Source organism: Dipodomys spectabilis, unplaced genomic scaffold (assembly GCF_019054845.1).
Source record: "Dipodomys spectabilis isolate Male_0828 unplaced genomic scaffold, ASM1905484v1 ptg000017l, whole genome shotgun sequence".
Lineage (NCBI taxonomy): Eukaryota > Metazoa > Chordata > Mammalia > Rodentia > Heteromyidae > Dipodomys > Dipodomys spectabilis.
The window spans coordinates 10831358-10856175 of record NW_024870694.1 but is presented as its reverse complement, the minus strand read 5'-3'; the positions used below and the strand labels follow the sequence as shown (position 1 = coordinate 10856175).

At 36.7% G+C, this 24818-nt stretch overlaps 1 protein-coding gene across 8 annotated transcripts in view; it reads left to right on the top strand.

Annotated features, from left to right (window-relative positions):
• Dlg1 (discs large MAGUK scaffold protein 1) overlaps positions 1-24818 on the top strand; it is a 204709-nt gene that overhangs the window by 7066 nt on the left and 172825 nt on the right. For all 8 annotated transcript variants that reach the window (XM_042669937.1, XM_042669944.1, XM_042669962.1 and 5 more), the window contains exon 4: positions 13325-13491. In XM_042669937.1, coding sequence (XP_042525871.1) covers positions 13325-13491 — 167 coding nt within the window. The remainder of the gene's footprint in view (positions 1-13324; positions 13492-24818) is intronic.

Here is a 24818-nt window from a genome sequence, read left to right as displayed (position 1 = left end):
CTCAGATTGTCTCAGATTTAGCCAGTGGAGTTCCTCTGAACATTTTATTACATCTTGACTTAACAAGATGTTCCAGGTTCATCTTGTACTTACTCTCTGTCCAAGCCCAGGAATCAGCCATTTCACATTCTGGTTTTTTAATATATGTACATTGTTTTAAGGAGTGTTAATGGGAATACTATGTGACTGGTGAGTCAAAGAATGTCTGGAGTGTTTAAATAAATTATTTTGTACACTGATCTGACATCTAATCCCTGCTTATAGTTTGTGAAATATACATTGTAATACTTAAGTTTTATAGGCTATTCTTTTCTCTTTAGAAATAAATTGCTTTATATATATATATAGATAGATAGATAGATAGATAGATATAGATATATACATATTAGTTTAGAAGGAAACAGTATCTGTCCTTGAGTAGATTTAAGTGTTAGAATGTATTTTGGTGTATAAAATCATTGTATGTACTTTTTCTTTTTTTTTGGTCTGGTCGTGGGGTCTGAACTCTGGGCCTGGGCGCTGTCCCTCAGCTCTTCAGCTCAAGGCTAGCACTCTACCACTTGAGCCACAGTGCCAATTCCGGCTTTTTAATTTTCTGCTTATGTGGTGCTGAGGAATCGAACCCAGGGCCTCATGCATGCAAGGCAAGCGCTCTACTACTGAGTCACCTTCCCAGCCCCATTGTATGTATTTTTGTTTTTGTTGTTGTTGTTGGTCGTGGGCCTGGGCACTGTCCCTCAGCTCTTCAGCTCAAGGCGAGTGCTCTACTGTTTGAGCCACAGCGCCACTTCCGGTTTTCTAGTGGTTTATTGGAGATAAGAGTCTCACAGACTTTCCTGCCCAGGCTGGCTTTGAACTACGATCCTCAGATCTCAGCCTCCTCGGTAGCTAGGATTACAGGCGTGAGCCACCTGTACCCGGCTGTATGTACTTTTAATCTATGAACTGATACAGTTTTCCCCTCTGAAATAGCAGGGTTCTATCTTGCGCTCTCTAGTTGCTTTTCCTGTTGTCCTCCAAAATGAAATTATTCTGAAAATTATTTATGTTCCATATAATCATTTAAGGCCAGATAACTGTAGTTTATATTTAGTATGAAGTAACTACTCTTCTAGAATGTTACTCTGTTTATATGTACACATTTTCATCTTAGAAACTTGCTTCCTAAGTAAAACATAGTAAAATATGAGAATTCATATTCAAAATCAGTGTGTAAGACGAAAATTCACAACTGATTAAAGTTTGCCTGGAAAATTTGTATTTTTTTTTTGAGTGTGTATGTGCCGGACTTGGGACTTGACCTTAAGTAGGCCTAGCTACTCTCCCTGAGCTTTTTTGCTAAAGACTGGTGCTTTCCCATTTGAGCCACAGCTCCACTTCCAGCTGTGTGTGTGTGTGTGTGTGTGTGTGTGTGTGTGTGTGTGTGTGTGTGTGTGTGTGTGTGTGTGTGTGTGTGTGTGTGTGTGTGTGTGTGTGTGTGTGTTTAAGTGGAGATGAGAGTCTCAAGGACTTTCCTGCCTAATTGGCTTTGAACCACAATCCTCAAATCTCAGCCTCCTAAGTAGCTAGAATTATGAGGCACTAGTGCCCTGCTACCTGAAGGTTTTTTTGTGTTTGTTGTTGTTGTTTGTTTTCCTAATGGAAAGGAATAATTCCTTCACTTTATTCATTGAGCACCAGAGAAAGTAGTTAGCTTGTGTTTAAGTGACCTCTTGTGCTAAAAACACATAACCAAAGAATCATATTTTGCCTAGTGAGATACAGCAAGAAGCTCACATGCTAAGAAGTGCGTGTAAACCAAGACTGCTTGAGGGAGTAGTCTTTTGTCTTGTTTTTAATTTGTGACATTTATTGGGTAGATTGGCAAGTACAGCCCAGTAGTACAATCCATGAAGTTATTATAATCTAGCCCCAAGATTATGAAACATTTTTAAAATCAATACAAGACTTTTAAAAAACATTTAATTCTTTTTATCTATTTGGGAGATATTTTGATAACATGAAATTGCTAATTTTTAAAACATAATTTTGTTATGTTCTCCCTTTTTTATTTCATTTCTATATTTCATATGATCAGATGTACATAGGCCTTTCTATTGCCCCTATTCATTTCAGCTATGAATAGACATTTTTCCAGTCATTTTAGATTTACAGAAAAATTGTTGTACAATTGTCATATTCTCATGCCTTTTCTTCTCCTGTTAATATCTTACATTAATGTGGTAGATTTGTTAAAAATGACAAGCCATTTATTGTCAACACCTAAGGTTCCGAGTTTACATTTGGATTTACTTCTGTGGACATAAAAATGTGTTTTGATGTATGCATTTATTATTGTGATATACAGAATAGTTTCATTGCCTTATAAAGCATTTGTGTTTTACCTGTTCACCCCCTCCCACTACTGATCCTTTTGCTGCCTTTTTTCTTAAAAAATTAGGCTTTTTCTAAAAAATCTTATAGTGGGAATCATAAGTATGTATCCCTTTTAGATTGGCTTCTTTCACTTGGCAATGTAAATTAAGGTTCCATGTATTTTCATGTCTTGATAGCTCATATCCTTTTATTGCTGAGTAGTACTCCATGTATAAATTTGTTTATCTGCTTATCAAAGAACAGCTTGATTGGATCCAAGCTTTATCAGTTGTGTATATATCTGCTGTAAACATTTTTTAGTCAGGTTTTTTGTGGCTTTAAGTTTAAACTCATTTTGATAAATACCAGGGAGAGCATAATTGTTGGACAATATGGATTAATTTATGCTTTTTGTTTTTGTTGCCAGTCTGGGTCTTAACCTCAGAGCCTGAGTACTGCCCCTGAGCTTCTTTGCTCAAGGCTAGAGCTCTGCCACTAGAGCCACAGCTCCAATTCTAGCTTGTTGGTATTTAATTGGAGATAAGTCTCATGGGCTTTTCTGCCCAGCTGGCTTAAACCCACCATCCCTGGATCTTAGCTTCCTGAGTAGCTAAGATTATAGGCCAGAGCCATTGGTGCCAGACTGAATGTTTTGCTTTTTAAGAAACATTCCAAACTCTTCCAAAGTCTCTGTGCCATTTTGCATGCCCATCAGCAATGTTCCACATCTTCACCAGCATTTGGTGATGTCCGTGCTTTGGATGTGAAGTATGTGAATAGGTGTTTGGTGCTATGTAGTTTTCTCCCTTTTGTTTTCTCTACAGTTTTTGATGAAATAGTATGAGAGATTTAGGTATTGTTTTGTTGTAGTAGTTATAGTTTGTTTTTCATAGTGTAGGTATGTATAAGGATGCTAACCCCTGTTATTGAGACACATGAATTGTTTTTTTTTAATTTTTTATTATCTTTAAGTAGTTGTACAAAGAAGTTCCCATTCTACAAAACAGTATATGAGTACAAAGTGTCTGATAACATTTGTCACCCATTGCTCCTAACCCACCCCTTCTCTCACTTTTCTTTTTTTCTCTTTTTTAATTGAGATTAGGTAATTACATAAATTTCACAGTATTGTGGAATAGTTTCAAACAAGCTTTAACTTTCACAATGTAAATTGTCATTATCATGGTCTACAAAGTTTGTGAATTCTATGAGTTTTGACAATACAATTATTTCTTCCACATCAGGTAATACTTAAATTTCTTTGCTTTTGTTTAGTGTAAGCTGTTCCCTCTTTCCCTCTCATTCCTCCCTTCCCATCGCTGCCTTTGGGATGCTTAGTTCATTTTCATCTCTATCCAGTGCAGATGATGGGCCCCTCTATTGTATGTTTACATGAATTGTTTTTATAAACCAATGTACAGAAAAAAATTCTCTATCAAAGAGATTAATTTAATTTTTTTCCCTTAGTGGTACAATTCTCTCCCATTCAGACACCTCTAGATGACCCCTATCTTTTTCCACTGTAATAATTTTCAAATTTTTGTTGACACTTAAAGAAATCTAAAATGAATACATATTTAAGTTTCTGTAGCATCTTAAACTATAGTCATTAAAAGTTTTAAAAATTAATGTTTTTAGTTTTTCTTTTGTACTATTGGGGATCAAAGTCAAGGATTTATATGTGCCCAGTAAGCATTCTACCATTGAGCTACCACCCAGCCTCTTTTTAGGTATCTATCTACTCTATCTAATCTATCCTGGCCATCCATCCATCCATCATGAGATTTGAACTCAGGACCTTACAGCACATGCTAGGTAGGTGTTCTACTGCTAAGCCACACCACTAGCCCTTTTTTGTTCTGGTTTGTTTTATTAAAATAAAGTTTTTCTTTCTGCCTGGGCTTGTGCCTTGACTATGATCTGCCTATTCTAGGCATCCCATCATAACTATAAGATTACAGATACATGCCATCTTGCCTAATTACTAAGAATGGGTTTCATGAAGTTTCCTGCCTATGTATGATTCTGCTAATCTTAGCCACTCAAGTAGCTAGGATTATAGGCATATGCCTTCGGCACCCAGTTTTGTATTTAGGTTAGATGTGTTGTTGTTGTGTGTGTGTGTGTGTGTGTTGTGTGTGTGTCTTTTTTTGATACTGAGGACCAAATACAAGGTGTTACAGATGGTAAGCAAGTACTTTGCTCTACTGAGCTATGTCCCACCCCACTTTTTTTTTTTTTGGTGCCAGTTCTGGGACTTGAACTCAGAGCCTTGTACTCTAGTTTAGCTTTTTTACTTATTGGCTTTCTACCACTTGAGCCATGCCTCCAGTCCCAGTATTTAGCTTTTGTGAGTTAAAAAACCTTAGGTATTAGTTATTTTTTTCCCCTTAATTTCCTCAGTTTTCCGAATATAACATTCCAAATACAACATTCCAATATAACAAAAATGACATCTGTCATTTCACCTTTTAGCTCTTAAAAAAAAACAAACTTATTCACTCCAGTAGTCTTTATTGGTCCAACACCCTAATTGTAGAGGGTAAACTAATTGATTTCCTTGTTTTCAGAGTTCTTTAGAGAGTAACTTCAATTTTATCTGACTTTGGCATTTTAGATTTTTAGGAAATGTGAGAGATTTGGTAGTATATTTGGATTTACCATTTACTTTTATCTTCTATTTAACTTCTGTTCGATTGATAAATTCTGTTTTATTTTAGAATGTCAGTAATTCTGAATTACTTTAGAACTCAAAGTATTCTCCTCAGTAAAGACAGTGGTAAAAGTACTTATTTTCAGAATGTCATTTTGTAGAAATACTTAACCTTATTACAGTGGCAATCTTAACTTTTTCTTTTGCTGAATCTTTGTATTTCTCATCATCAATACAATTTTTTTCTGACAAGTGAAATGTAGATTAACTATAAAGTACAAGGACTGTTGCTAACTTGGAAAAAATAAAACAAGTATTTTTGAGATGATGGTGGCTCATACTTGTAGTTCTAGGTATTATAGAAGCAAAGATCAGCTCAAGGCCATCCTGGGCAAAATGTTCATGATATCCCATTTCAGCCAATGAAATGTTGAACACAATAGTGCCTATCATCCAAGCTACAAGGGGAGCATGTAGGAGGATCTGACCCAAGCCAGCTAGCCCCCACAAAATGTGAGACCCTACTAAAACAATAACGAACATAAAAAGCATTGGGGTGACTCGAATACCTGCTTGGCATGTGCAAAGCCTTGAGTTCAAACCTTAATACACATCCCTCCTCCTCTTCCTCACGGCAAGAACAAGAAGTGTATGTGCATTCTTCCATAGGTTATCTTTTTTAGATTAGATGTTTCTTTGAAAAAAAAAATCTCAGCTGACATAACTGAAGTAATTGTGATGGAGGGTTTCTGAAGAAGTGTTACTATATTGCTTATCACTTTATTCTTGTAGTGTCCTAAAAATGAAGAAATGTAGACAATGTGGACAAATGAAATAAAGTGCATAAGCTGTAGAATGTTTAGAATGTCAAGAATGGATATAGGTCAAGATTAATTAAGTTGGGAATTATCTGATGATACAGGTTACCTGACTTCAGTAAGATTTCTGATAGCTAAGTATTTAGAAACCTACGTATTAAATCCTATGTATTTTACTCATTTATGAGCTCACCTAGACTCATGGTCAGCTTATTTTTTTAATTATAGTAATACATAAATAACCCTAGCCCTAACACTAACAAGTGTATATGACAAAATTTACCATCTTATCCTTTTTTAGTTGTATAGGTCAGTAGCAGTAAATACACTTATTGTGCAACCACCACCATTATCCATTTTCAAAACTTTTTCATCAACTTATAATTAATGGATACCTTAATTAAAAATAATGATGCCTTAGAATTAATTTCCATTAATACCTTAATGGAAATTCTCCATTTCCTCATTCTGCCCCAGCTTCTGGTGACTACTACTTTCTATCTCATAAATTTGACTTTTCTTAATACCTTATCTATATGGAAGAATATAATATTCTTTTATTTCAGGCTTATTTATTTCACAGAATAGTATTTTCAAGGTTTAATAATTGTATTAAAATTTCTTTTTAAGAATAATATTTCATTATATGCAAATACCACATTTTATTCATTTTTGAAGGGCACTCGAATTGTTTTTACCTTTTGGCTATTATGAATAATGCTACTGTAACAAATGGTAAACAAATCTATTTTTTAGTCTTTGTTTAGTTTTTTTTTCCTTCCTGTTGTGCTGGTCCTGGGCACAATCACTGGACTCTTTTTTCTCAAGGCCAGTGCTGCCACTTGAACCACAGTTCCATTTCTGGCTTTTTGGTGGTTAATTGTTAAGTGTACTTTCCTGCCTAGGCTGGCTTCAAACTGCGATCCTCATGTCTCAGCCTTCTGAATAGCGAGGATTATAGGCATAAGCCATCAGTGCGCACACACACACACACACACACACACACACACACACACACACACACACACACAAACACACACACACACACACACACACACACACACTCACACACACACACACACACACACACAGCCAAAAGTGGAATTGCTGGACCACAGGTCCAATGTTTCCCAAGAAATCACTCTCTGACTAGTCATTTTGCATTTTTGCTGGTAATCCATGAGGACTCCAATATGTCTTGTTACTTTCTGTTTTCTTTGATTCTTTTATGATAGACATTCGATTTGGTTTATTTTGTCTTAACCCTGGTATAGTTGGATGGATATTTGATTTTCCAGTTATAGATGGAATAGAGGAATTAGGGGTAAGGCACTTCAGTTAGAAGCAAAGAGGTAGTGAATTTAAAAAGGAAATTCTCATGTGGACACTTCATTCATTGTTTATACTAAATGAGATGTTATCTGCTAAGTCAGTCTAGCTTTCTGTTGTCCTATATAGAATGACTATTCTGGGCACATGTGACTATTAAATTGGTATAAATTTATAAATTGAGTTCCTCATGTGCACACTCATTACATTTCAAATACCCAGAACTCAAATGAAGCTTGGATTGGGCAGCTAGAAAGCATTTTTTAATCATTGGGAAGTTTTGTTTTTTTTGTCAGCACTGGTATAGACTTTCATTTGAAATGTTTAGGATAATTTAGCAGTGCTTTTGCTAGTTAATTACAAAGTAAAAACTTACAGGAATTTGAGGTTTGAAACTTGACTTAAAATACTTATAAATGTAAGACATTTTTTCATGAGTAATGTCTACTTGATATATATATATATATATATATATATATATATATATATGATAACTGTTCACTCATTTCATGCTCTTGGGCGAATACTATAGGAACACATGCATGTGTTGTAGATGGATCTATAAATGTACTGTATATGTAAATCTACATGTATAAAATACATGTTCTAATATTTAAATATACCCACACTAACATACTACTTATACAAAAAATACAAATGTTTCCTAGTATTTTCTGGCAGATAGTCCATATTCATATTTCCCTAATTGTTATCACAGTATCTTTTATATTCTGCCCAGTCTTACATTGCCGAAGGCTCAGACATTGTTGTTGGTTGCCATATATTTGCTTCTTTAATACACATCCATCCTTACTTTGAAATAATTTCTTTTCCCTTTTATGGCATTGACTTCTTTTTTTTGTTTTTGATGTAGTACCAGGGCTTGAACTTAGCCTTATACTCTGACTTGATTTTCTGGCTCATGGCTGGCACTCTTGTTAGCACTTGAGTCACACGCCACAAGTCACCAATTTTCTGGCTGGAGATGGAGTCCTACAGACTTTTCTGTCTGAGCTGGCTTTGAACTGTGATCTTCCAGATGTTGGCCTCTTTAGTAGCTAGTATTACAGGTTTGAGCCATTGACTCTTGGCATTATGACATTGATTCTCTAAAGAGATGAGGCCAGTTGTCATAGGGTATTCTCTTCTGGACTTTTATTTCCTGCCTTGCTTTGGTGTCATTTAATGTATTCCTCTATTCTATTTCCTGTGAAGTAGAAATTGGTTCTAAAGACTTGATTTAGGATGGAGTTAACTTTTGGTAAGAATAATTCATAGGTGATATTTAGGTTTTTGAAGTTTCAGGGTTTTTTTGTTTTGTTTTTTGTTTTTGTCGGTCGTGGGGCTTGAACTCTGGGCCTGGGCGCTGTCCCTCAGCTCTTCAGCTCAAGGCGAGCGCTCTACCACTTGAGCCACAGGGCCACTTCCATGAAGTTTCAGTTTTTTTATGATGGGTGAATGTCAGTTTTAGGCAGTGCTTCCTGGTTTATAAAGTGCTTTCGCGTACAGTTTTCCCTGGCAGTATTATTATTGTTAAATTTTTAAATGGTTATTATAAAGGTAATGTACAAAGAGTTTGCCGTTTCATAAGTCAGCAATGTCTTACAAATGACTTACATTTCTTCTTGAACAACGCTACCTCTTCCCTTTCTTCTTTCCCAGTTTTTCCTCCAGTCCCCTCCCACAAGTTTGTATGGTTCATTTTCAACATAGTATCTACTGGCACTGTGCATTTATTCATTTTTTTGTCCCTCTCTTTCTTTCTTTCTCTTTCTTTCCTTTCTCTCTTTCTTTTTCTCTTTTTCTCTTTCTCTCTCTCTTTCTCTCATTCTCTCATTCTCTCTTTCTCTTTCTCTCTCTGTCTCTTTCTTTCTTTCTCTCTCTTTCTCTCTTTCTCTTTCTCTTCTTTCTTTTCTTTCTTTCTTTCTTTCCTTCCTTCCTTCCTTCCTTCCTTCCTTCCTTCCTTCCTTCCTTCCTTCCTTCCTTCCTTCCTTCCTTCCTTTCTTTCTTTCTTCCTTTCTTTCGCCAGTTTGTGGGGCCTGCACTCTGGGTCTGGGAGCTGTCCCTCAGCTCTTCAGCTCAAGGCTAGCACTCTACCACTTGAGCCACCTTCCCAGCCCCTTCTGGCTTTTTCTGCTTATGTGGTGCTGAGGAATCGAACCAGGGCGTCATGCATGCAAGGCAAACACTCTACCACTGATCCACCTTCCCAGCCCCCCTCCATTTCTTTTTCTTCTTTTTGCCCCTCTCCAAACCAGACAGAAAGAAAAATCCTTTTAAGTTTTTGTTTATTTTTATTGTTATAAAGGTGATATATAGAGGTGTTAGTTACATAAGTTCAGGTAATGAATACATTTCTTTTTGAGCAGTGTTGCCCCTTCCTTTCTGCTGTCCAAGGTTTTCCTTCCTGTCTCCCCCCACAAATTGTACAGTTCATTTTCAACATGTCTAGTGAGTATGACCGCTGCATTTGTTCACCTTTTGTCTCTCCATTTCTGTGCCCCTTTACCTTCTCAAAGACAGATAAATGAACAGATAAGACAAAAAAAAACCTCTTGTTTCCATTTCCTGGAGTTCATTTCGATAAATAATATTTTGTATGATCAGATGCACATAGGCATTGTGCCTTTGTGTTCCTCCCCTAAGAGTATCCTCCTTTACTCTCACTATTTGTTAGTCCTGTGTAATTTATCATGTCTCAGTATTTTTAGATCTAGCTTCTCCATATGAGAGAAAATATGCACTGTTTGTTTCTCGTATGTTTGTAGGGCATTTGGGCTGTTTACATAAATTGGCTGTTGTGAATAGTGCAGCAGTGAACATTGATGTGCAAGCGTCTTTATAGTATCCTGGCTTATGATGATGCCCAGGGGTGGTATGGCTAGGTCATAGGAAAGATCTATATCTAGTTTTTGAGGAACCTCCAGATTGCTCTCCAGAGTGGTTGTATTAGTTTATATTTCCACCAACAGTGTGATAAGGTTAATTTTTCCCCACATCCCCACCAGCATTTGTTGTTCAAATTCTTGATTTTGGCCAATGTAACTGGGGTGAGATAGGATCTCAGAGTTGTTTTGAATTGCATTTTCTTTATGGCAAAGCATGTTAAACATTTCCTCATGGGTTTCTTTGCCATTCTTACCTCTTCTGAGAATTTTCTCCTCCTTCATTTAGTGATTGGTTTATTAGCTTTGGGAAGGGTTAATTTCTTGATCGGTGTATTTTTGATTCTTAGGCCTTTGTTGGATATATTACTGGTGAAGATCTACTCTCAGGCTTTTGACTGTCTTTCTAGTTTAGTAACTTATGTCCTTTGCTGTGCAGAAACATATTTTGATGGAATCCCATTTGTCAAGTCTCTCTCCTGTCTGCTGTGCCCCTGGGTCTCTTCAAAAAGTTTCTGCCTATGCCTCTAAGTCCTAGTGTTTTTCCTACTCCTTCTTGCAGAAATTTCAAAGTTTCACATTTGATATTGAGGTCTTTGATCCACTTAGATTTGATAGTAATACATGGTGACAAACAGGGATCCACTATTAGTTAGCTGCATATGGATGCTCAATTATTGAAGAGACTATCTTTTTTCTATCATATGTCTTTGGCCCACTTATCAAATAGCAGATAACTGTAGTTACCTGGTTTTATTTCTGGGTCTTTTAGTCTGTTCCTTTGATCTTTGGGTCTACTTTTGTGCCAGTACCAAGCTGATATTATATCTCTGTAGTAGAGCTTGAGTTCTGGGATTGTGATGCCACCAGCACTGCTTTTTTTCTTTTTTCTTTGCCTACAATTACTTTGGCTATTTGAGGTCTTTTGTTGTTATATTAAGTTTTAGATTGTTTTCCTTGTCTAAACAAAGAATGTCATGGGGATTTGGATGAGGATTGCATTGAATTTTTAGATCAATTCATTCTACCTTTCCATGAACATGGAAGGTCTTTCCATTCTAGGTTACATTTATTTCTACCCTTCCTCCCCCCTTTTTTGAGGCTATTGCAAATGGAGTTTTTTTCCTTGATTTCCCTCTCTGATTGTCCTTTGTTGGTATAAAGGCTACTGACTTGTGTTTTTTGTTGTTGTTGTTGTTTTTTGTCGATGGTGGAGCTTGAACTCTGGGCTTGAGGCTGTCCTACAGCTCTTCAGCTCAAGGCTAGCACTCTACTACTTGAGCTATAGTGCCACTTCCGCTTTTTGGTAGTTTATTGGAGAGAAGAGTTTCACAGACTTTCCTGCCTGGGGTGGCTTTGAACTGCAATCCTCAGATCTCAGCCTCCTGAGTAGCTAGGATTATAGGCTTGAGCCACTGGCGGCCGGCTGTGGGTTAAATTTATCTCTTGCTACTTCGTCTGGTAGTATTCCAGTAAGGCTGGTTGATATTATGTCCAAACATTAGTTTCTAATTTGCCCTTGATTTGGAAAGTTCTATAATTCTGCTTATTAAAACTGAAAAGGGAATTACTTTATCCTACTTTCCTGTGAGGTCTTTTTTAAGTGATAATAGTGTTATCCAAATAGAAACTAGAAGTAAAAATTATTCTGTCTAAAAATTAGTTATAGTGCATGATTCTACATAGGATAGTTCCTCACCCTTGCTGTTAAATAATTCTTTCTTAAAAAATCAATCCAAAAGATTATACCAGTAAGTGAGTAAAGAGCTCACAGTATGAATCTAAACGTTATATGATTATCATTCAAAGCTTCTGAGCAGTGTAACTCTGCTAATATACTAAGTTCATATGATTCCAGCTGATAGCAAAATAAATTTGATTTTAAAATTATAGTGTGCTACAGTGAGTTGAGTTAATTTGGTTTCTTTTAGGGTCTTGCCATATCTTTAACTGATTATTTTCTTAAATAATATATTTAACTTAAATCAGATTAGAGAATAAAGTCATTAGTTCTTTGATTTTTAAAATTAAAAAAAATATATACTTTGATTTGGGAAGGACAGTTAAAACTACCTGAAGAATTTACATTGCTAGTTTAGAGTGATGATAAAAATATAAAATATTGGTAATGACTAATTTGTGGAATTCATGATACTAGTTAAACTAACATGTATGAAGAGCCTGTTACATCCTGTCATGCCCTAGTATTTTCTTGTGATCACCAGTCCTTGCAACAATATATAAGTTATCAGTGGCAAGTTATCAGAGGGTAAATAATTTGCTTATACATACAGGACCTTGTGCTTCCTGAGCAGGAACTTGAGCCACTCCACCAGTCCTTTTGTGTTTCTTATTTTTGAGATAGGGTCTCAAAAATAAGCAGAGTGTGGTCCTCCTGTTTATGCTTCCTTTTGTTATTGAATGACAGGTGTGAAACTTTCAGGACCAGCTATTTGGTTGAAACAGAGTCTTTCAAAGTTTTTGGTTTTTTTGGTTGGTCGTGGGGCTTGAACTCTGGGCCTGGGTGCTGTCCTTGTGCTCTTCAGCTCAAGGCGAGTGCTCTATGTCTTGAGCCATAGCACCACTTCCACTTTTCTAGTGTTTTATTGGAGATCAGAGTCTCACGGACTTTTCTGCCCAGGCAGCTGGCTTTGAACCATGATCCTCAGATCTCAGCCTCCTGAATAGCTAGGATTACAGGTGTGAGCCACCTGCGCCTGGGTTCTCTTAAAGTTTATGATCCCCAGACTCCACCTCCCAAATAGCTAGGGTTACAGGCCTAATCTACTAGGCCTGGCTCAGCATGCACTTTTTTTTTTTTGTCAGTCATAGGGATTGAACTCTGGGCCTGGGCACTGCCCCTTACCTCTTCAGCTCAAGGCTAGCACTCTACCACTTGAGCCATAGCACCACTTCCGGCTTTTTTCTGCTTATGTGGTGCTGAGGAATCAAACCCAGGGCCTCACATATGTGAGGCAAGCACTCTACCACTGAACCAACTTCCCAGCCCCAACTTGCACTTATGAAATGTGAAATTTGCATGACTTTTACACTGTGCCATTCAGGTTTTGATATGATGGTGATAGTGAAATGAGGAAATATTCAGTACTAGATATAGGATTGGATGTGTTTTTCTAAAGTGAAAATTCTACTGTGAGTTGTTTTAGCATTGCATGCATTGAAGAATATCTAAAAGTTCTCTAGATAGAAAATATGAGTACTTTTGCATTATGAATATAAAATACAAATTTTGAAATATGAATACTTCATTTCCTCATCTCTAGATATTCAAGAATTTTATGAAGTGACCTTACTGGATAATCCAAAATGTATAGATCGCTCAAAGCAGTCTGAACCAATCCAACCTGTAAATACTTGGGACATTTCCAGTCTTCCAAGCACTACTGTGACTTCAGAAACACTGCCGAGCAGCCTTAGCCCTACTGTAGAGGTAAGATCATTTTCCCCCCTAAAACTTTTTTGTGGTCATTTTATTTGGGCTACTTTAAAAAATGGTATTAAAATAGTATTTTTTGAAATATTTATAATGAAATAAAGAGAGCAGAATTAAACATTCTTAAAAAGTTTTGCTTCTGTCTTAAAAGGTTTTAACTGGTTTCAGATCTGAAATACTTGTTTTAAATAATTAAAAGTAAGACCTCAGTGACACTTCATCTGTGTAATAATATAAAAATTGGGCTTCAGGGCTGGAAAGCTGGCTCAGTGGTAGAGCGCTTGCCTCCCATGCAGGAGGCCCTGGGTTCAATTCCTCAGCACCACATAAACAGAAAAGGCTGGAATTGGTGCTGTGGCTCAAGTGGTAGGGTGCTAGCCTTGAGCTGAAGAGCTGAGAGACAGTGCCCGGGCCCAGACTTCAAGCCCCACAACCTACCAAAAAAAAAAAAAAAAGATATTGGGCTTCAAAAAGATGATATTAGGGCCTGGGAAAGTGGCTCATTGGTAGAGTGCCTGTCTTGCATGCATGAGGTCCTGGGATCGATTCCTCAGCATCACATAAGCAAAAATAGCCAGAAGTGGCACTGTGGCTCCAGTGGTAGAGCACTAGCTTTGAGCTGAAGAGCTGAGGGACAGTGTGCCCAGGCCCAGAGTTCAGGCCCTATGACCGACCAAAAAAAAAAAAAGGAAAGAAAAAGAGATGATACTGCTTTGGTGTTCTCTTTGAAAGAATATTGAAGTGTATTGTTTCATGGTTCCTTTAGTTATACCAAGAATTCCTGTTTATTGACTTTGTAGGGTTGTATTAAAACTGACTAGAGATTGATAAATAATCCTTAAAGTTAGCATTGATTTCTACATTTTTCTGTATTTAAAACCACTTACATTGAGTTTTAATAACTATCTTAGTAATGTTCTTTTCTTGTATTATACTGTTGCTAATAGGGTTGGATTATGGTACAGTGGAGATAATGAAGCATTTTTGTAATGAAGATTCTGCCTGAGAAGTATTAGTCATTTGAAAGTGGTTGCCTTTCTAAATTTGATTCTAGACCTTTCTTCTTAGAAGTAGACAATGCCTTGAAAATTGAAACTGCTTCTGTTTGGTTAGTAATAAATCAAGAGAAAAGGGATGAGAAGCAACTAGAGATAGCACTTTGGTAATGAAGTAGAAAGTGTCTCAGTTTTCTTTTTTATTAGGTAAAAATTTTTATTTTATTGTAGGATGAATTTTATTGTAGGATGAATCAGAATACATCTGATCCCTCTCCATCATGAGAAAACTAAAATGAAAAAAAAAAAGACTTGATCCAGTTAATCTGACTTACTTGTGTGAATCTATCTTTTGTTTTCAGATCTCTTTAATGTCTACTTTATAGGTCTCTAGTTATTGTGGAATAGCCTAATGTATTTTGCTTTGATCAGAGAGTCTGATGGTAGATTTTCTTTACTCTTCCCCCGCCCCCACTACTTTCTTTTGCATAATTTCTACTGTTATCCCCTTGTTTAGTTGATGTGTCATTTGTGTTAATGATAGTTCATTTCATCTTTTTCAAATGGAATTAAAAAATATCTGTAATGAGGTACTGCCATGATTTAAATGTGGTGCCTCCAAAATCTAGCTTTGCCAATGTGATGGTATTAAGAGGTGGAGCTGCTAAGAGGCGATCAGTTGCTTATCATGTGTGAGGCCCCAGATTCAATCCCCAACATGGCAAAAAAAAAAAAAAGGATTAGTCATGAGGGCTGCTTCTTCCTTGTGAATGTAATTAAGGCATTTATAAAAGAGGCTTTATAAAGCCTTTAGCTCTGCTCTCTGACATGCACTGGTAAAACAAGAAGGCCCTTGCCAGACCACCCTAGAGCTTAGATTTCTCAGCTTCCAGAACTACAAGAAATACATTCCTGTTCTTTAAAGATTACTCAGTTTCAGGAGTTGTTTTAGCTGCATGAAATAGAATAAAGCAGTTATATAGTTACAGTTTCATATATGTTGTTTTATTTCTTAGTTTAAAAAACATGAAAATGTTGATCTTTAAGGACATTGACTTTCATATTTAATTACTGTTTTTTCTGTTGTTTGATTTGCTACTCACTTGTGATTATAAAACACACAGTTCTTATTATCTAGTTGTCTATTTTTATAGATTATTTAGCTAATGATTAGATCAGTTGTCCAGTAAATGTAAAGATTCATTAAACTATAATAAATGGACAGTCTGTAAGATGGAAGTTTTTTGGTCACAGATTTCAGTGAGAAGGATCAGCAATATATTAAGTTCCATCAAAAATTGTATTAGAGAATTAGGGGTATTGCTTAATGGTAGGGCATTTGCTTACAATGCATGAGGCAGAGTTTGATTATGCACATCATAAGAAATGAGTAAACAGGGTATTAGAAATATTTGTGCTTTTACCAAAATCTAGAGCACTCACAACTTGAATGCTATGGGGAGGCTTGCTTTCTGCAAATTCTAAATGATATATCATAGATATGCTAATAGCACAAATGACTAGAAGAACAAAACATTTCAGATCTTACTAGTTTGGAAAATGGAGGGGAACAAAGTATTGCCTAGGGCATATAGAAAGCAGATGTTTTAGTAGTGTTTGTAGCCATTAATGGGTGAATTTTAAGGGAAGTGTTGAAATGTGTCGTTATATATAGAGTTTTATTTTATTTTTATTTTTTGGGGGGTCCGGTCGTGGGGCCTGAACTCTGGGCCTGGGCGCTATCCCTCAGTTCTTCAGCTCAAGGCTAGCGCTCTACCACTTGAGCCACAGCACCACTTCCGCTTCTTTCTGCTTATGTGGAGCTGAGGAATCGAACCCAGGGCCTCAGGCATGCAAGGCAAGCGCTCTACCACTGAGCCAACTTCCCAGCCCAGTTCTAGAGTTTTAGAAAGGGAAAAATAAGTGTGTTTCAAACTTCAGTAAGCTAAGGTCTGTTACTAGGAAGTACTGTTTTCACAGAGGTGACAGAATAACCTGACATCTGAAAGTATAAGTAGCTTAAAACATTGATAAATGACAAGTATAAAAGCTAAAAAAAAACATCCTGAAGTGTTTGGAGATTTTAATTTCTAATAGTTTGGGGATGCTGTAAGAGATGAAAATGTGTTCCCGTTATCTACCATTCATGCTTCAATTAGATGGGAACCTTCACTGAGTGATCGATCATTCACTTGGTCTTTTGTTTTGATCATGTTTCTAACTGAATAAAGACTGAGAAAATCTACTGACTCAAAACAAATACAAAAAAGTTTTTATTGGACTGCAAATTGTAAAATCTTAAAAAAAAAACCTAAGGCTTACAGGAAACTTGTTATACTTCTGCACTAAACTGCTGGGTAAAAAAATAATCTTTTTTTTTTTTTTTTACATGCAACATAGTCTTGCTTCTTTTACTTCATGTTTGCTTTTGTAGGACTATCATAAAGAGGGATTAATTTTGGGAAAATTGATCAAATTTTACACGGACTTGTGTTATTTTCTTAAAATGAGGGTTTTAGCATTTTAAATTATCCATCCAGTTTTCTGAGAGTTAAAAAACAGTTGGTAACTGACCTAACTTTTGCCAGATCCTCTTTTTTTTTTTTTTTTTTTTTTGGTTGGTCGTGGGGCTTGAACTCTGGGCTTGGGCGCTGTCCCTGTGCTCTTCAGCTCAAGTTGAGCGCTCTACCACTTGAGTCACAGCACCACTTCCAGTTTTCTAGTGGTTTATTGGACATACAAGTCTCATGGACTTTCCTGCCTGGGCTGGCTTTGAACTGTGATCCTCAGATCTCAGCCTCCTGAGTAGCTAGGATTACAGGCGTGAGCCACCGGCGCCTGGCTCAGATCCTCAGTTTTGACCTGCAGACCTGATATAGTATAATTAAAATTAATACTATTTATTTTTTTAAAGAGACATGATTAGTGCCCCCATTTTCTTAGTTTGGTGAGCCTTCTTTCCCTCTCTCCTTCCCTCCATCCCTCCCTCCGTCTTTCTTGCTATGTCTGCTTCTTTGAACACAGACTTACTTAGTGAGATGTTTGGAAAAATGTTTGCATAATGTTTAAGTGTTTTTTTTCTTATGTATTTTTCTGTTACTTATTAAAGAATAGTGATACTTAATAAAGAATGTTATTTAATAAGTTCATTTTTATAAAAATAATTGTTTTAAAATAAGAGAGATTCCTTACAATCAAGAGATTGTATTGTAAAGAATAGTTTATATCTGAAAGAAAACAAGATGAAGGTGGGAGTGTTGCCAGATTTACTATCATGTTCTGATAGAAAAGAATGTACAGTATATTCCTAAGATATTTCAAGTGGAACAGAGATTTAGTGACTTAACAAATGAAGCCATAAAATAATTTAAAAAATAATTTTGGAATAAGGAAACCTTTTCTAAGCACAACAAAACTAAATGAAAATCTACTATACACACACAGACACACACACACACATACATATAAAGATTAAGAATAAACTTAATGAAGGAGATTAAAGACCCTACCAGGAAAACCATAAAACCTTCAAGAAAGAAATGGAAGGAGCCACCAGAAAATGGAAAGATCTACGTTCTTAGATCAGTAGAATTACTATCATGAAAATGGCCAATACTGAAAATACTATTGAAAGCAATCTACAGATTCAATGCAATACCCATCCAAGTTTCTATCCTCCTTTGAAGAAATAGAAAAATTCTTAACTTCATGTGGAAGCATGAAAGACCCCAAGTAGTAAGAGCATTTTTAAGTAATAAAGAGCAATGCTGATGGTATCACAATATTAGACTTCAAATTATTCTACAGCCATCGTAACAAAACAGCTTGGTATGCTAGACTAGAAAAGCAATGGAACAGAATATAAGACCCAGGCATTAAACTACACAGCTACAACTATCTAATTTTCAATAAAGGATAGAAAAACATGCTATAGCAAAGATGGCCTCTTCAACTAATGGTGCTGGCAAGATGGGTTATCCGCTTGGAGGAAACTGAAACTTGACCCTTATCTCTCGTTCTGTGGAGATCAAAATAAACTCCAAAATGGATGAAAGAACTCTTAAGACCTACTTAAAATTTTAAATCAATTACAGGAAAACTTCAGAAGACTTAAGGACAGATAAAATTATTTTCTGACTAGGACTCCAGTTGCTCAGAAAACGGGAACAAGAATTGACATCAAAGTAATGGTTTCTTCATAGCAAAAGAAAATACCAGAACCAAGAAACAACCCATAGAATACAGGAAAATCTTCATACTATTCAAGAGATAAAAGGATTAATATCCAGTATATACAAAACTGAAAACACTGAACAGCAAAACAACAATGGCCCAATTAATAAAATGGAGAAGTGAATTGAACAGGTGTCAGAAGGAGTATAATGGCTAATGGGTACATGAAAAATAAGCTCAACCTTAGCCATAAAGGAAATGCCAATTTTTACCACACCAAGGTGCCATCTTACCTCAGTCAAAATGGCAGTTATCAAGAAAACACACAACAAATGCTAGTAAGGATGTGTAGAAAAAGGAACCCTAGTACATTGCTGGTGGGAATGTATAGCCACTATGGAAACAACTAAGTATGGAGACTCCTCAGAAGACTGAAAATGGTTTTACCTTATGACCCTGCACACACCATTCTTGAATATATATCTGAAGGAGTATAAATCAGGAGAGATACCGGCAATTGCAGCTTTATTCATGATAGCAAAACTACACAATACACTGAAGTGCCCAACAACAGATGAATGAGTAAGGGAAATGTGTGTATACACATATACATACATACAGCAGGGCATGGAGATCATTTGCTGAGTACAATAAGCCAAGTTCAAGAAGGCAATGTGACATGTTTTTGATAATTTCTGGAACCTAGACTTGAAATGGTAATAATAACGACAACAACGACGATGATGATGATAATGATGATATGTGAATGCAAAATGGAGTCTGGGTTGGGGGAGGCCAAAATATCTAAAGCTTTTAAGTATTTTACTCACACACACATGAAGACAGAATAATGAAGCTCATCAAACCCTGAAAAATGGAAGAGAGGGTATAGGAATATAATTTAGGAAGTGAACTTATTTAGGATACACTGAATGTATCTATGGAATTATCACAAATCCTATCTTATTATTTTGTGAGAGTACTTTGGTTTGAACTCAGGGCCTCATACTGGCTATAAATGTTCCATAGCTGAGCCTTGCTTCTAGCCCTTTTTGCAAAAGTTATTTTTGAGATAGGATCTCACTTTTTTCTCTTGGATTTCTCAATCTGCCTATTTAGGCCTTCCATCATAGCTGGGATAATAGCTGAGACACCATGCTCTCCTTTGTTGAGACGGAGTCTTGTGGGCTTTTTCTGCCTGGGCTGGCCCAGAACTGTGATCCTCATGATCTCAGCTTCCCATGTAAACGGGATGACAGTGCATATGCCACCAGACCCAGCTATTGGTTGAAAAGAAATCTTGTGTGTATTCCTGGGCTAGCCTTAACCACAGTCCTCCCAGTCAGTATTATATGCATGAACCCAGGCCCCTCAAGTATTAATGTCTGCTGATTGGGGCAGGGAGGAAGAACAACTGGACGTGGTTGCACATGTCTGTATTTTCTGTCACTCAGGAAGTTGAAGCAAGAAGATGGCAAATTGGAGACCAGCCTGAGCAATTTAATGAGACACTGTCTCAAAAAAAAAAAGTCTGGGGGTATGAAATCAGTTGGTAGTGCACTTGTATAGAGTATATGAGGCCCTGGATTCAATCTCCAGTACTACAAAAAGAAAAGAAAGATGAAGAATGACAAGTATCTGGTGCCAGGTATGGTAGTACTGGCCTATCATCCCAGTAATTGAAGGCTAGTTCAGGAGGCTCAAGAGTTTGAGGACAGCCTGGGTACATAGTAAGAACCTGTCTCAAAAAGTGAAGCTGGGCCGGGCTCTGATGGTTCACACTTGTAATTCTGCTTATTTAGGGAGGCTGAAAACCGAGGAATACAGCTCAAATCCATCCCAGGAAGGAAATCCATGGGACATTTTCCCCCAACTAACTAGCGAAAAACAGGAATTAGAGCTAAAATGCTAGCCTTGAGCAAAAGAACTGAGGGATGTGCCCAGTCTGTGAGCCCCAGGACTGGCACAGGATAAAACAACAACAACAAAACAGTTGCTGAGTGCCAGTAACTAACAACTTGGAGGCTGAGAACAGGAAGATCACAGTATAAGGCTACTTGATGTAGGAAAGTTCATGATGGGAGGGAAAAAAAACTTGGAGAGAGTAAGGGAAGGGATTACATTGTTCAAAAAGAAATGTACTCTTTACTTGACTTACATAATTGTAACTCCCTTGTACAGCACCTTTATAATAACTTGCTTTTTTAAAAAAAGCAACAAAAAAGAAAAGTTCATGAGACCTGTTCTTAATTTCTAGCTGGATGTGGTGGCACTTGCCTGTGTTCTAAGCTATGTAGAAGGTGGAAATTGGGAGAATTACAGTTCTAGGCCAGCCCAGTTTAAAAAAGTCACGAGACTCCATATCAACAGAAGAAAGTTTGATGGAATGGTGCATGACTGTCATCACAGCAAGAACATGAAGCCTAAAATAGGCAGATTGCAGTCCAGATGCACACCTAAGCAGGAAATAAGACCCTGTCTCAAAACTTGCTAGCAAAAAACAGGACTAGAGATTGACTTAGCAATGGATTGCCTAAATAGCAAGCATGAAGCTCTAAGTTAAATCCTCCCAGTATTGCCAAGAAAAAAAAAGATAAGTTTGTGAAATGAAATGTGAAAGAACATTAAAAAAAATTTCTAGCCCTTTCAACTTAAGAAAACTCTTATAAATCACTAAGTAAAAAATAAAATAAAATAATAGGATCTGGAAAGGTAGCTAAGTCGTAGAGTGCTTGCCTTGCATGCATGAGGCCCTGAGTTTGATTCCTCAGCACCACATAAGCAGAAAAAGCCGGAAGTGGTGCTGTGGCTCAAGTGGTAGAGCTCTAGTCTTGAGCTGAAGAGCTGAGGGACAGAGTCCAGGCCCAGAGTTCAGGCCCCATGACCAAAAAAAAAAATGAGCAAAGGATGTGAACAAGCAGTTTGGAGGAAAAAGTAGACATGGGGCAATAAAGCTATATTGAAGTATTCAGCCTTACTTTACACAAACACAAATTAAATTGGCAATGATGTACGGAACATCATGTAAGACCTTTATAGAAGTGGTAGGGGAGAGTGCACTCATTTTTAGAAGATCTGTGATTGAATCCTACCACTCAAGTAGCTTGGATGACAGAAGTGAGCCACTGGCACCTAGCATGTGTTTTTTATATTACAAAATTTCAGAGATAGAGTAAAATTGAAAGAACAATATAGAAAATACTACATAGGTTAAAAAAGTTGTTAATGTATTTTATAATACTTGTTTACCTGGTATGTTATATTTTTAGAACCATTTGATCATCATTTGTACTCATTATGCACTTTAAAATTTAAGCAGCTATCTCTTAAGAGGCAAAAAAGTCAGATATTCTACTGCCTAGCCCTTACTATTATTATCATCATACCTATAAAATGTAATTGTTTATTCAGAATAAAAAATCTAGGATCCAGTAAGAATATAAGTATTGCATTTAATTGTAAGGTCTCTGTTTTCATCTGGGTTTCCTGAGAGTGTTATCTGAGAACAGAAGTGATGGATGAGGTGGAAAAAGTTGGGAAGGAAAAATGAAAAACTAATACAAAAAGGTACTTCCTGCTACTAAGTGTGACTGATTGCTGGGGTTTGGTATCAAATCCCATAAGACTATCTAAGGAAAGATTAAGAATTTTGTGTAATAGTTTTACTGGGAAGCAGTGAAAATCTACTTTACAGGGTTTTGGATTTGTGAATTCAGGGAGTAGTGGTGTCCATTTAAGGGATAGTGGAGTTTATTTTTGTGGTTAATAGGAAATCCTCCAGTGAGGAGAGGGTGGAGGAGCTTTGAACTAGAAGCCAGCGGTACAAGATGTTACTAGTGCAATTCACAGTGAAAGGTAAGTGTAAAGATCTGGGTAGGGGCCGGGAGCTAGTGGCTCACGCCTGTAATCCTAGCTACTTAGGAGGCTGAGATCTGAGGATCAAGGTTCAAAGCCAGCCCAGGCAGGAAAGTCCGTGAGACTCTTATCTCCAATAAACCACTAGAAAACGGGAAGTGGTGCTGTGGCTCAAAAGTGATAGAGCGCTAGCCTTGAGCTGAAGAGTGCAGGGACAGCGCCCAGACCCAAAGTTCAAGCCCCATGACCGACCAAAAACAAAAAAAGATCTGGGTAGGGAATGTTGAAATGAGGCTATGATATATATACCAAACCTGATAGTGCCTTTAATCTATGGCCATACCACCCTGAACGCGCCCGATCTCGTCTGATAGTGCCTTTAGTCTTTTTGGTCTATTTAGAACAGTTGTCTTCATTTTTTTCTTTACGTGATAGTAACGTTTTGAAGAGATTATGCTAATTGTCATAATGCTACATATTATATATTTGTCTTGTTTTCTCTTTATTTAACTCATTATACTAATGTATTTCTGGTAACAAAGTTAGGCATAAAGGTTGATGAAACTTATTCTTGGTAGGATTTCATAGTGATAGATCATATAGTCATGTGTAGCTTAATGACAGGGATGTTTTCTGAGAAATGCATTATTAGGTGATTTTTGTCATTCTACAAACATGGAACGAACCTACACAAACTAAAATGGTTGACATCACTAGGTGATAAAATCTTACAGGACCAACACATACACATGCTTTGTGTATATAATCTTTTGTCTGAGATGTTATGCAATGCATGGCTATATTTTTCAGCTGTGTTTCACATGGCTGTATATCATCAATATGCGCATAATATCAGGTAGCTGTCCTATGATTATGTATCTCCAAGATATTATATTTATCTTCCAAAGTCTGTGGTAAGAGCTTCACAGCTTAAATAGATTTGATTTTTCAAAAGTTGTATGGTCTGAATGTCCAAGATGAATGTAAAGAGTTTGACTAAAATGGCTTCCTGAAATGTAATGAATAAAATAATATTATAGTCTTTTTTTTTTTTTTTTTTGCCAGTCCTAGAGATTGAACTCAGGGTCTGGACACTGTCCTTGAGCCTCTCTGTGCTCAAGGCTAGAGCTCTACCAATTGAGCCACAGCACCACTTCCGGCTTTTTCTGTTTATATGGTACTGAGGAATCAAACAAAGGGCTTCATACATGTGGGTAAGCACTCTACTGCTAAGCCACATTCCCATCCCCTATAGACATATTATTTAAATGAAGTTGTGTTGTTAAATAAAAGTCAAACTGACTCAATAAATTTAAATGTAGATACTTGGCTATTTCCTCTAATTTTTTAAAAATAGATTTTTGTTTGGGTTGGCAAAACTGTTTGCAAGTTTTTCCTGGTAAAGTGAACTAATTAATATTCAGGGTCAGTTCAGACTCTTCAATGCAAAATAAATTATTGTAATTTAGATAATAGAAAGGTTAACTTAATAAGTGTTTATTGTGCTCCTTCTACATTCTGGTCAGTGTATGAACTACTAGAGATAAAAATGGTAGGTAAGGAGGAATAAATGCTCATAAAGGGTACTGTGTAGAATACAGATCTAGAGAGTTACATAGAGATCTGGAAGGATCTTGAGTATAGGAACTTCTAAACTGTTGGCATGTGGATATATTTTTTGACCCAAAGTTCATCCACTCTTGTTATTTAAGAAGTTTTGAGTTTGATCTCTTATTTACTCCTGTTGGAAGTTGGTAGTGAGGCTGGAAGTTCCTAACTCTCAAGTACTTTAATCCCTTGATCTTTCTGGTGATCAGCTCCATTTTAGGGCTATTATTGCCTTAAGTTACCTCATTAGTATAAGCTCAAGTGTGATGGAAAAAGCTTTTTATGAAAAACTTAACATCACTCAGAAACTCTTAGGTTTTTTTAGGCTCTGTTCAACAGAAACCTGAGCACAAAGACCAAATACATTTTCTGTTGTACCATAATAGTACATAGGCTGTCTTGTCACACTAATTTGTAGTAGAAGCAAAGTGCCGTGTGACAACTACTAAGTGATACACACATACACACATATCCTGTACCTAACATGTTAAGAGTGGGAGTAGTTATAAGAAGCAAGTGGAAAACAATTTAAATAATTTGAATTTGAGGTCATTCGTAATACCTATAGGATATTAAGAAAATTGTTAACAGAATTTACAGATAATATTCTTCCTTTATGTTTTGATTAAGGAGTATGGCTAGAAGTTTATGAGACCGAAAGCTACTTGCCATCCTTGTGCCTTGGCACCTGTT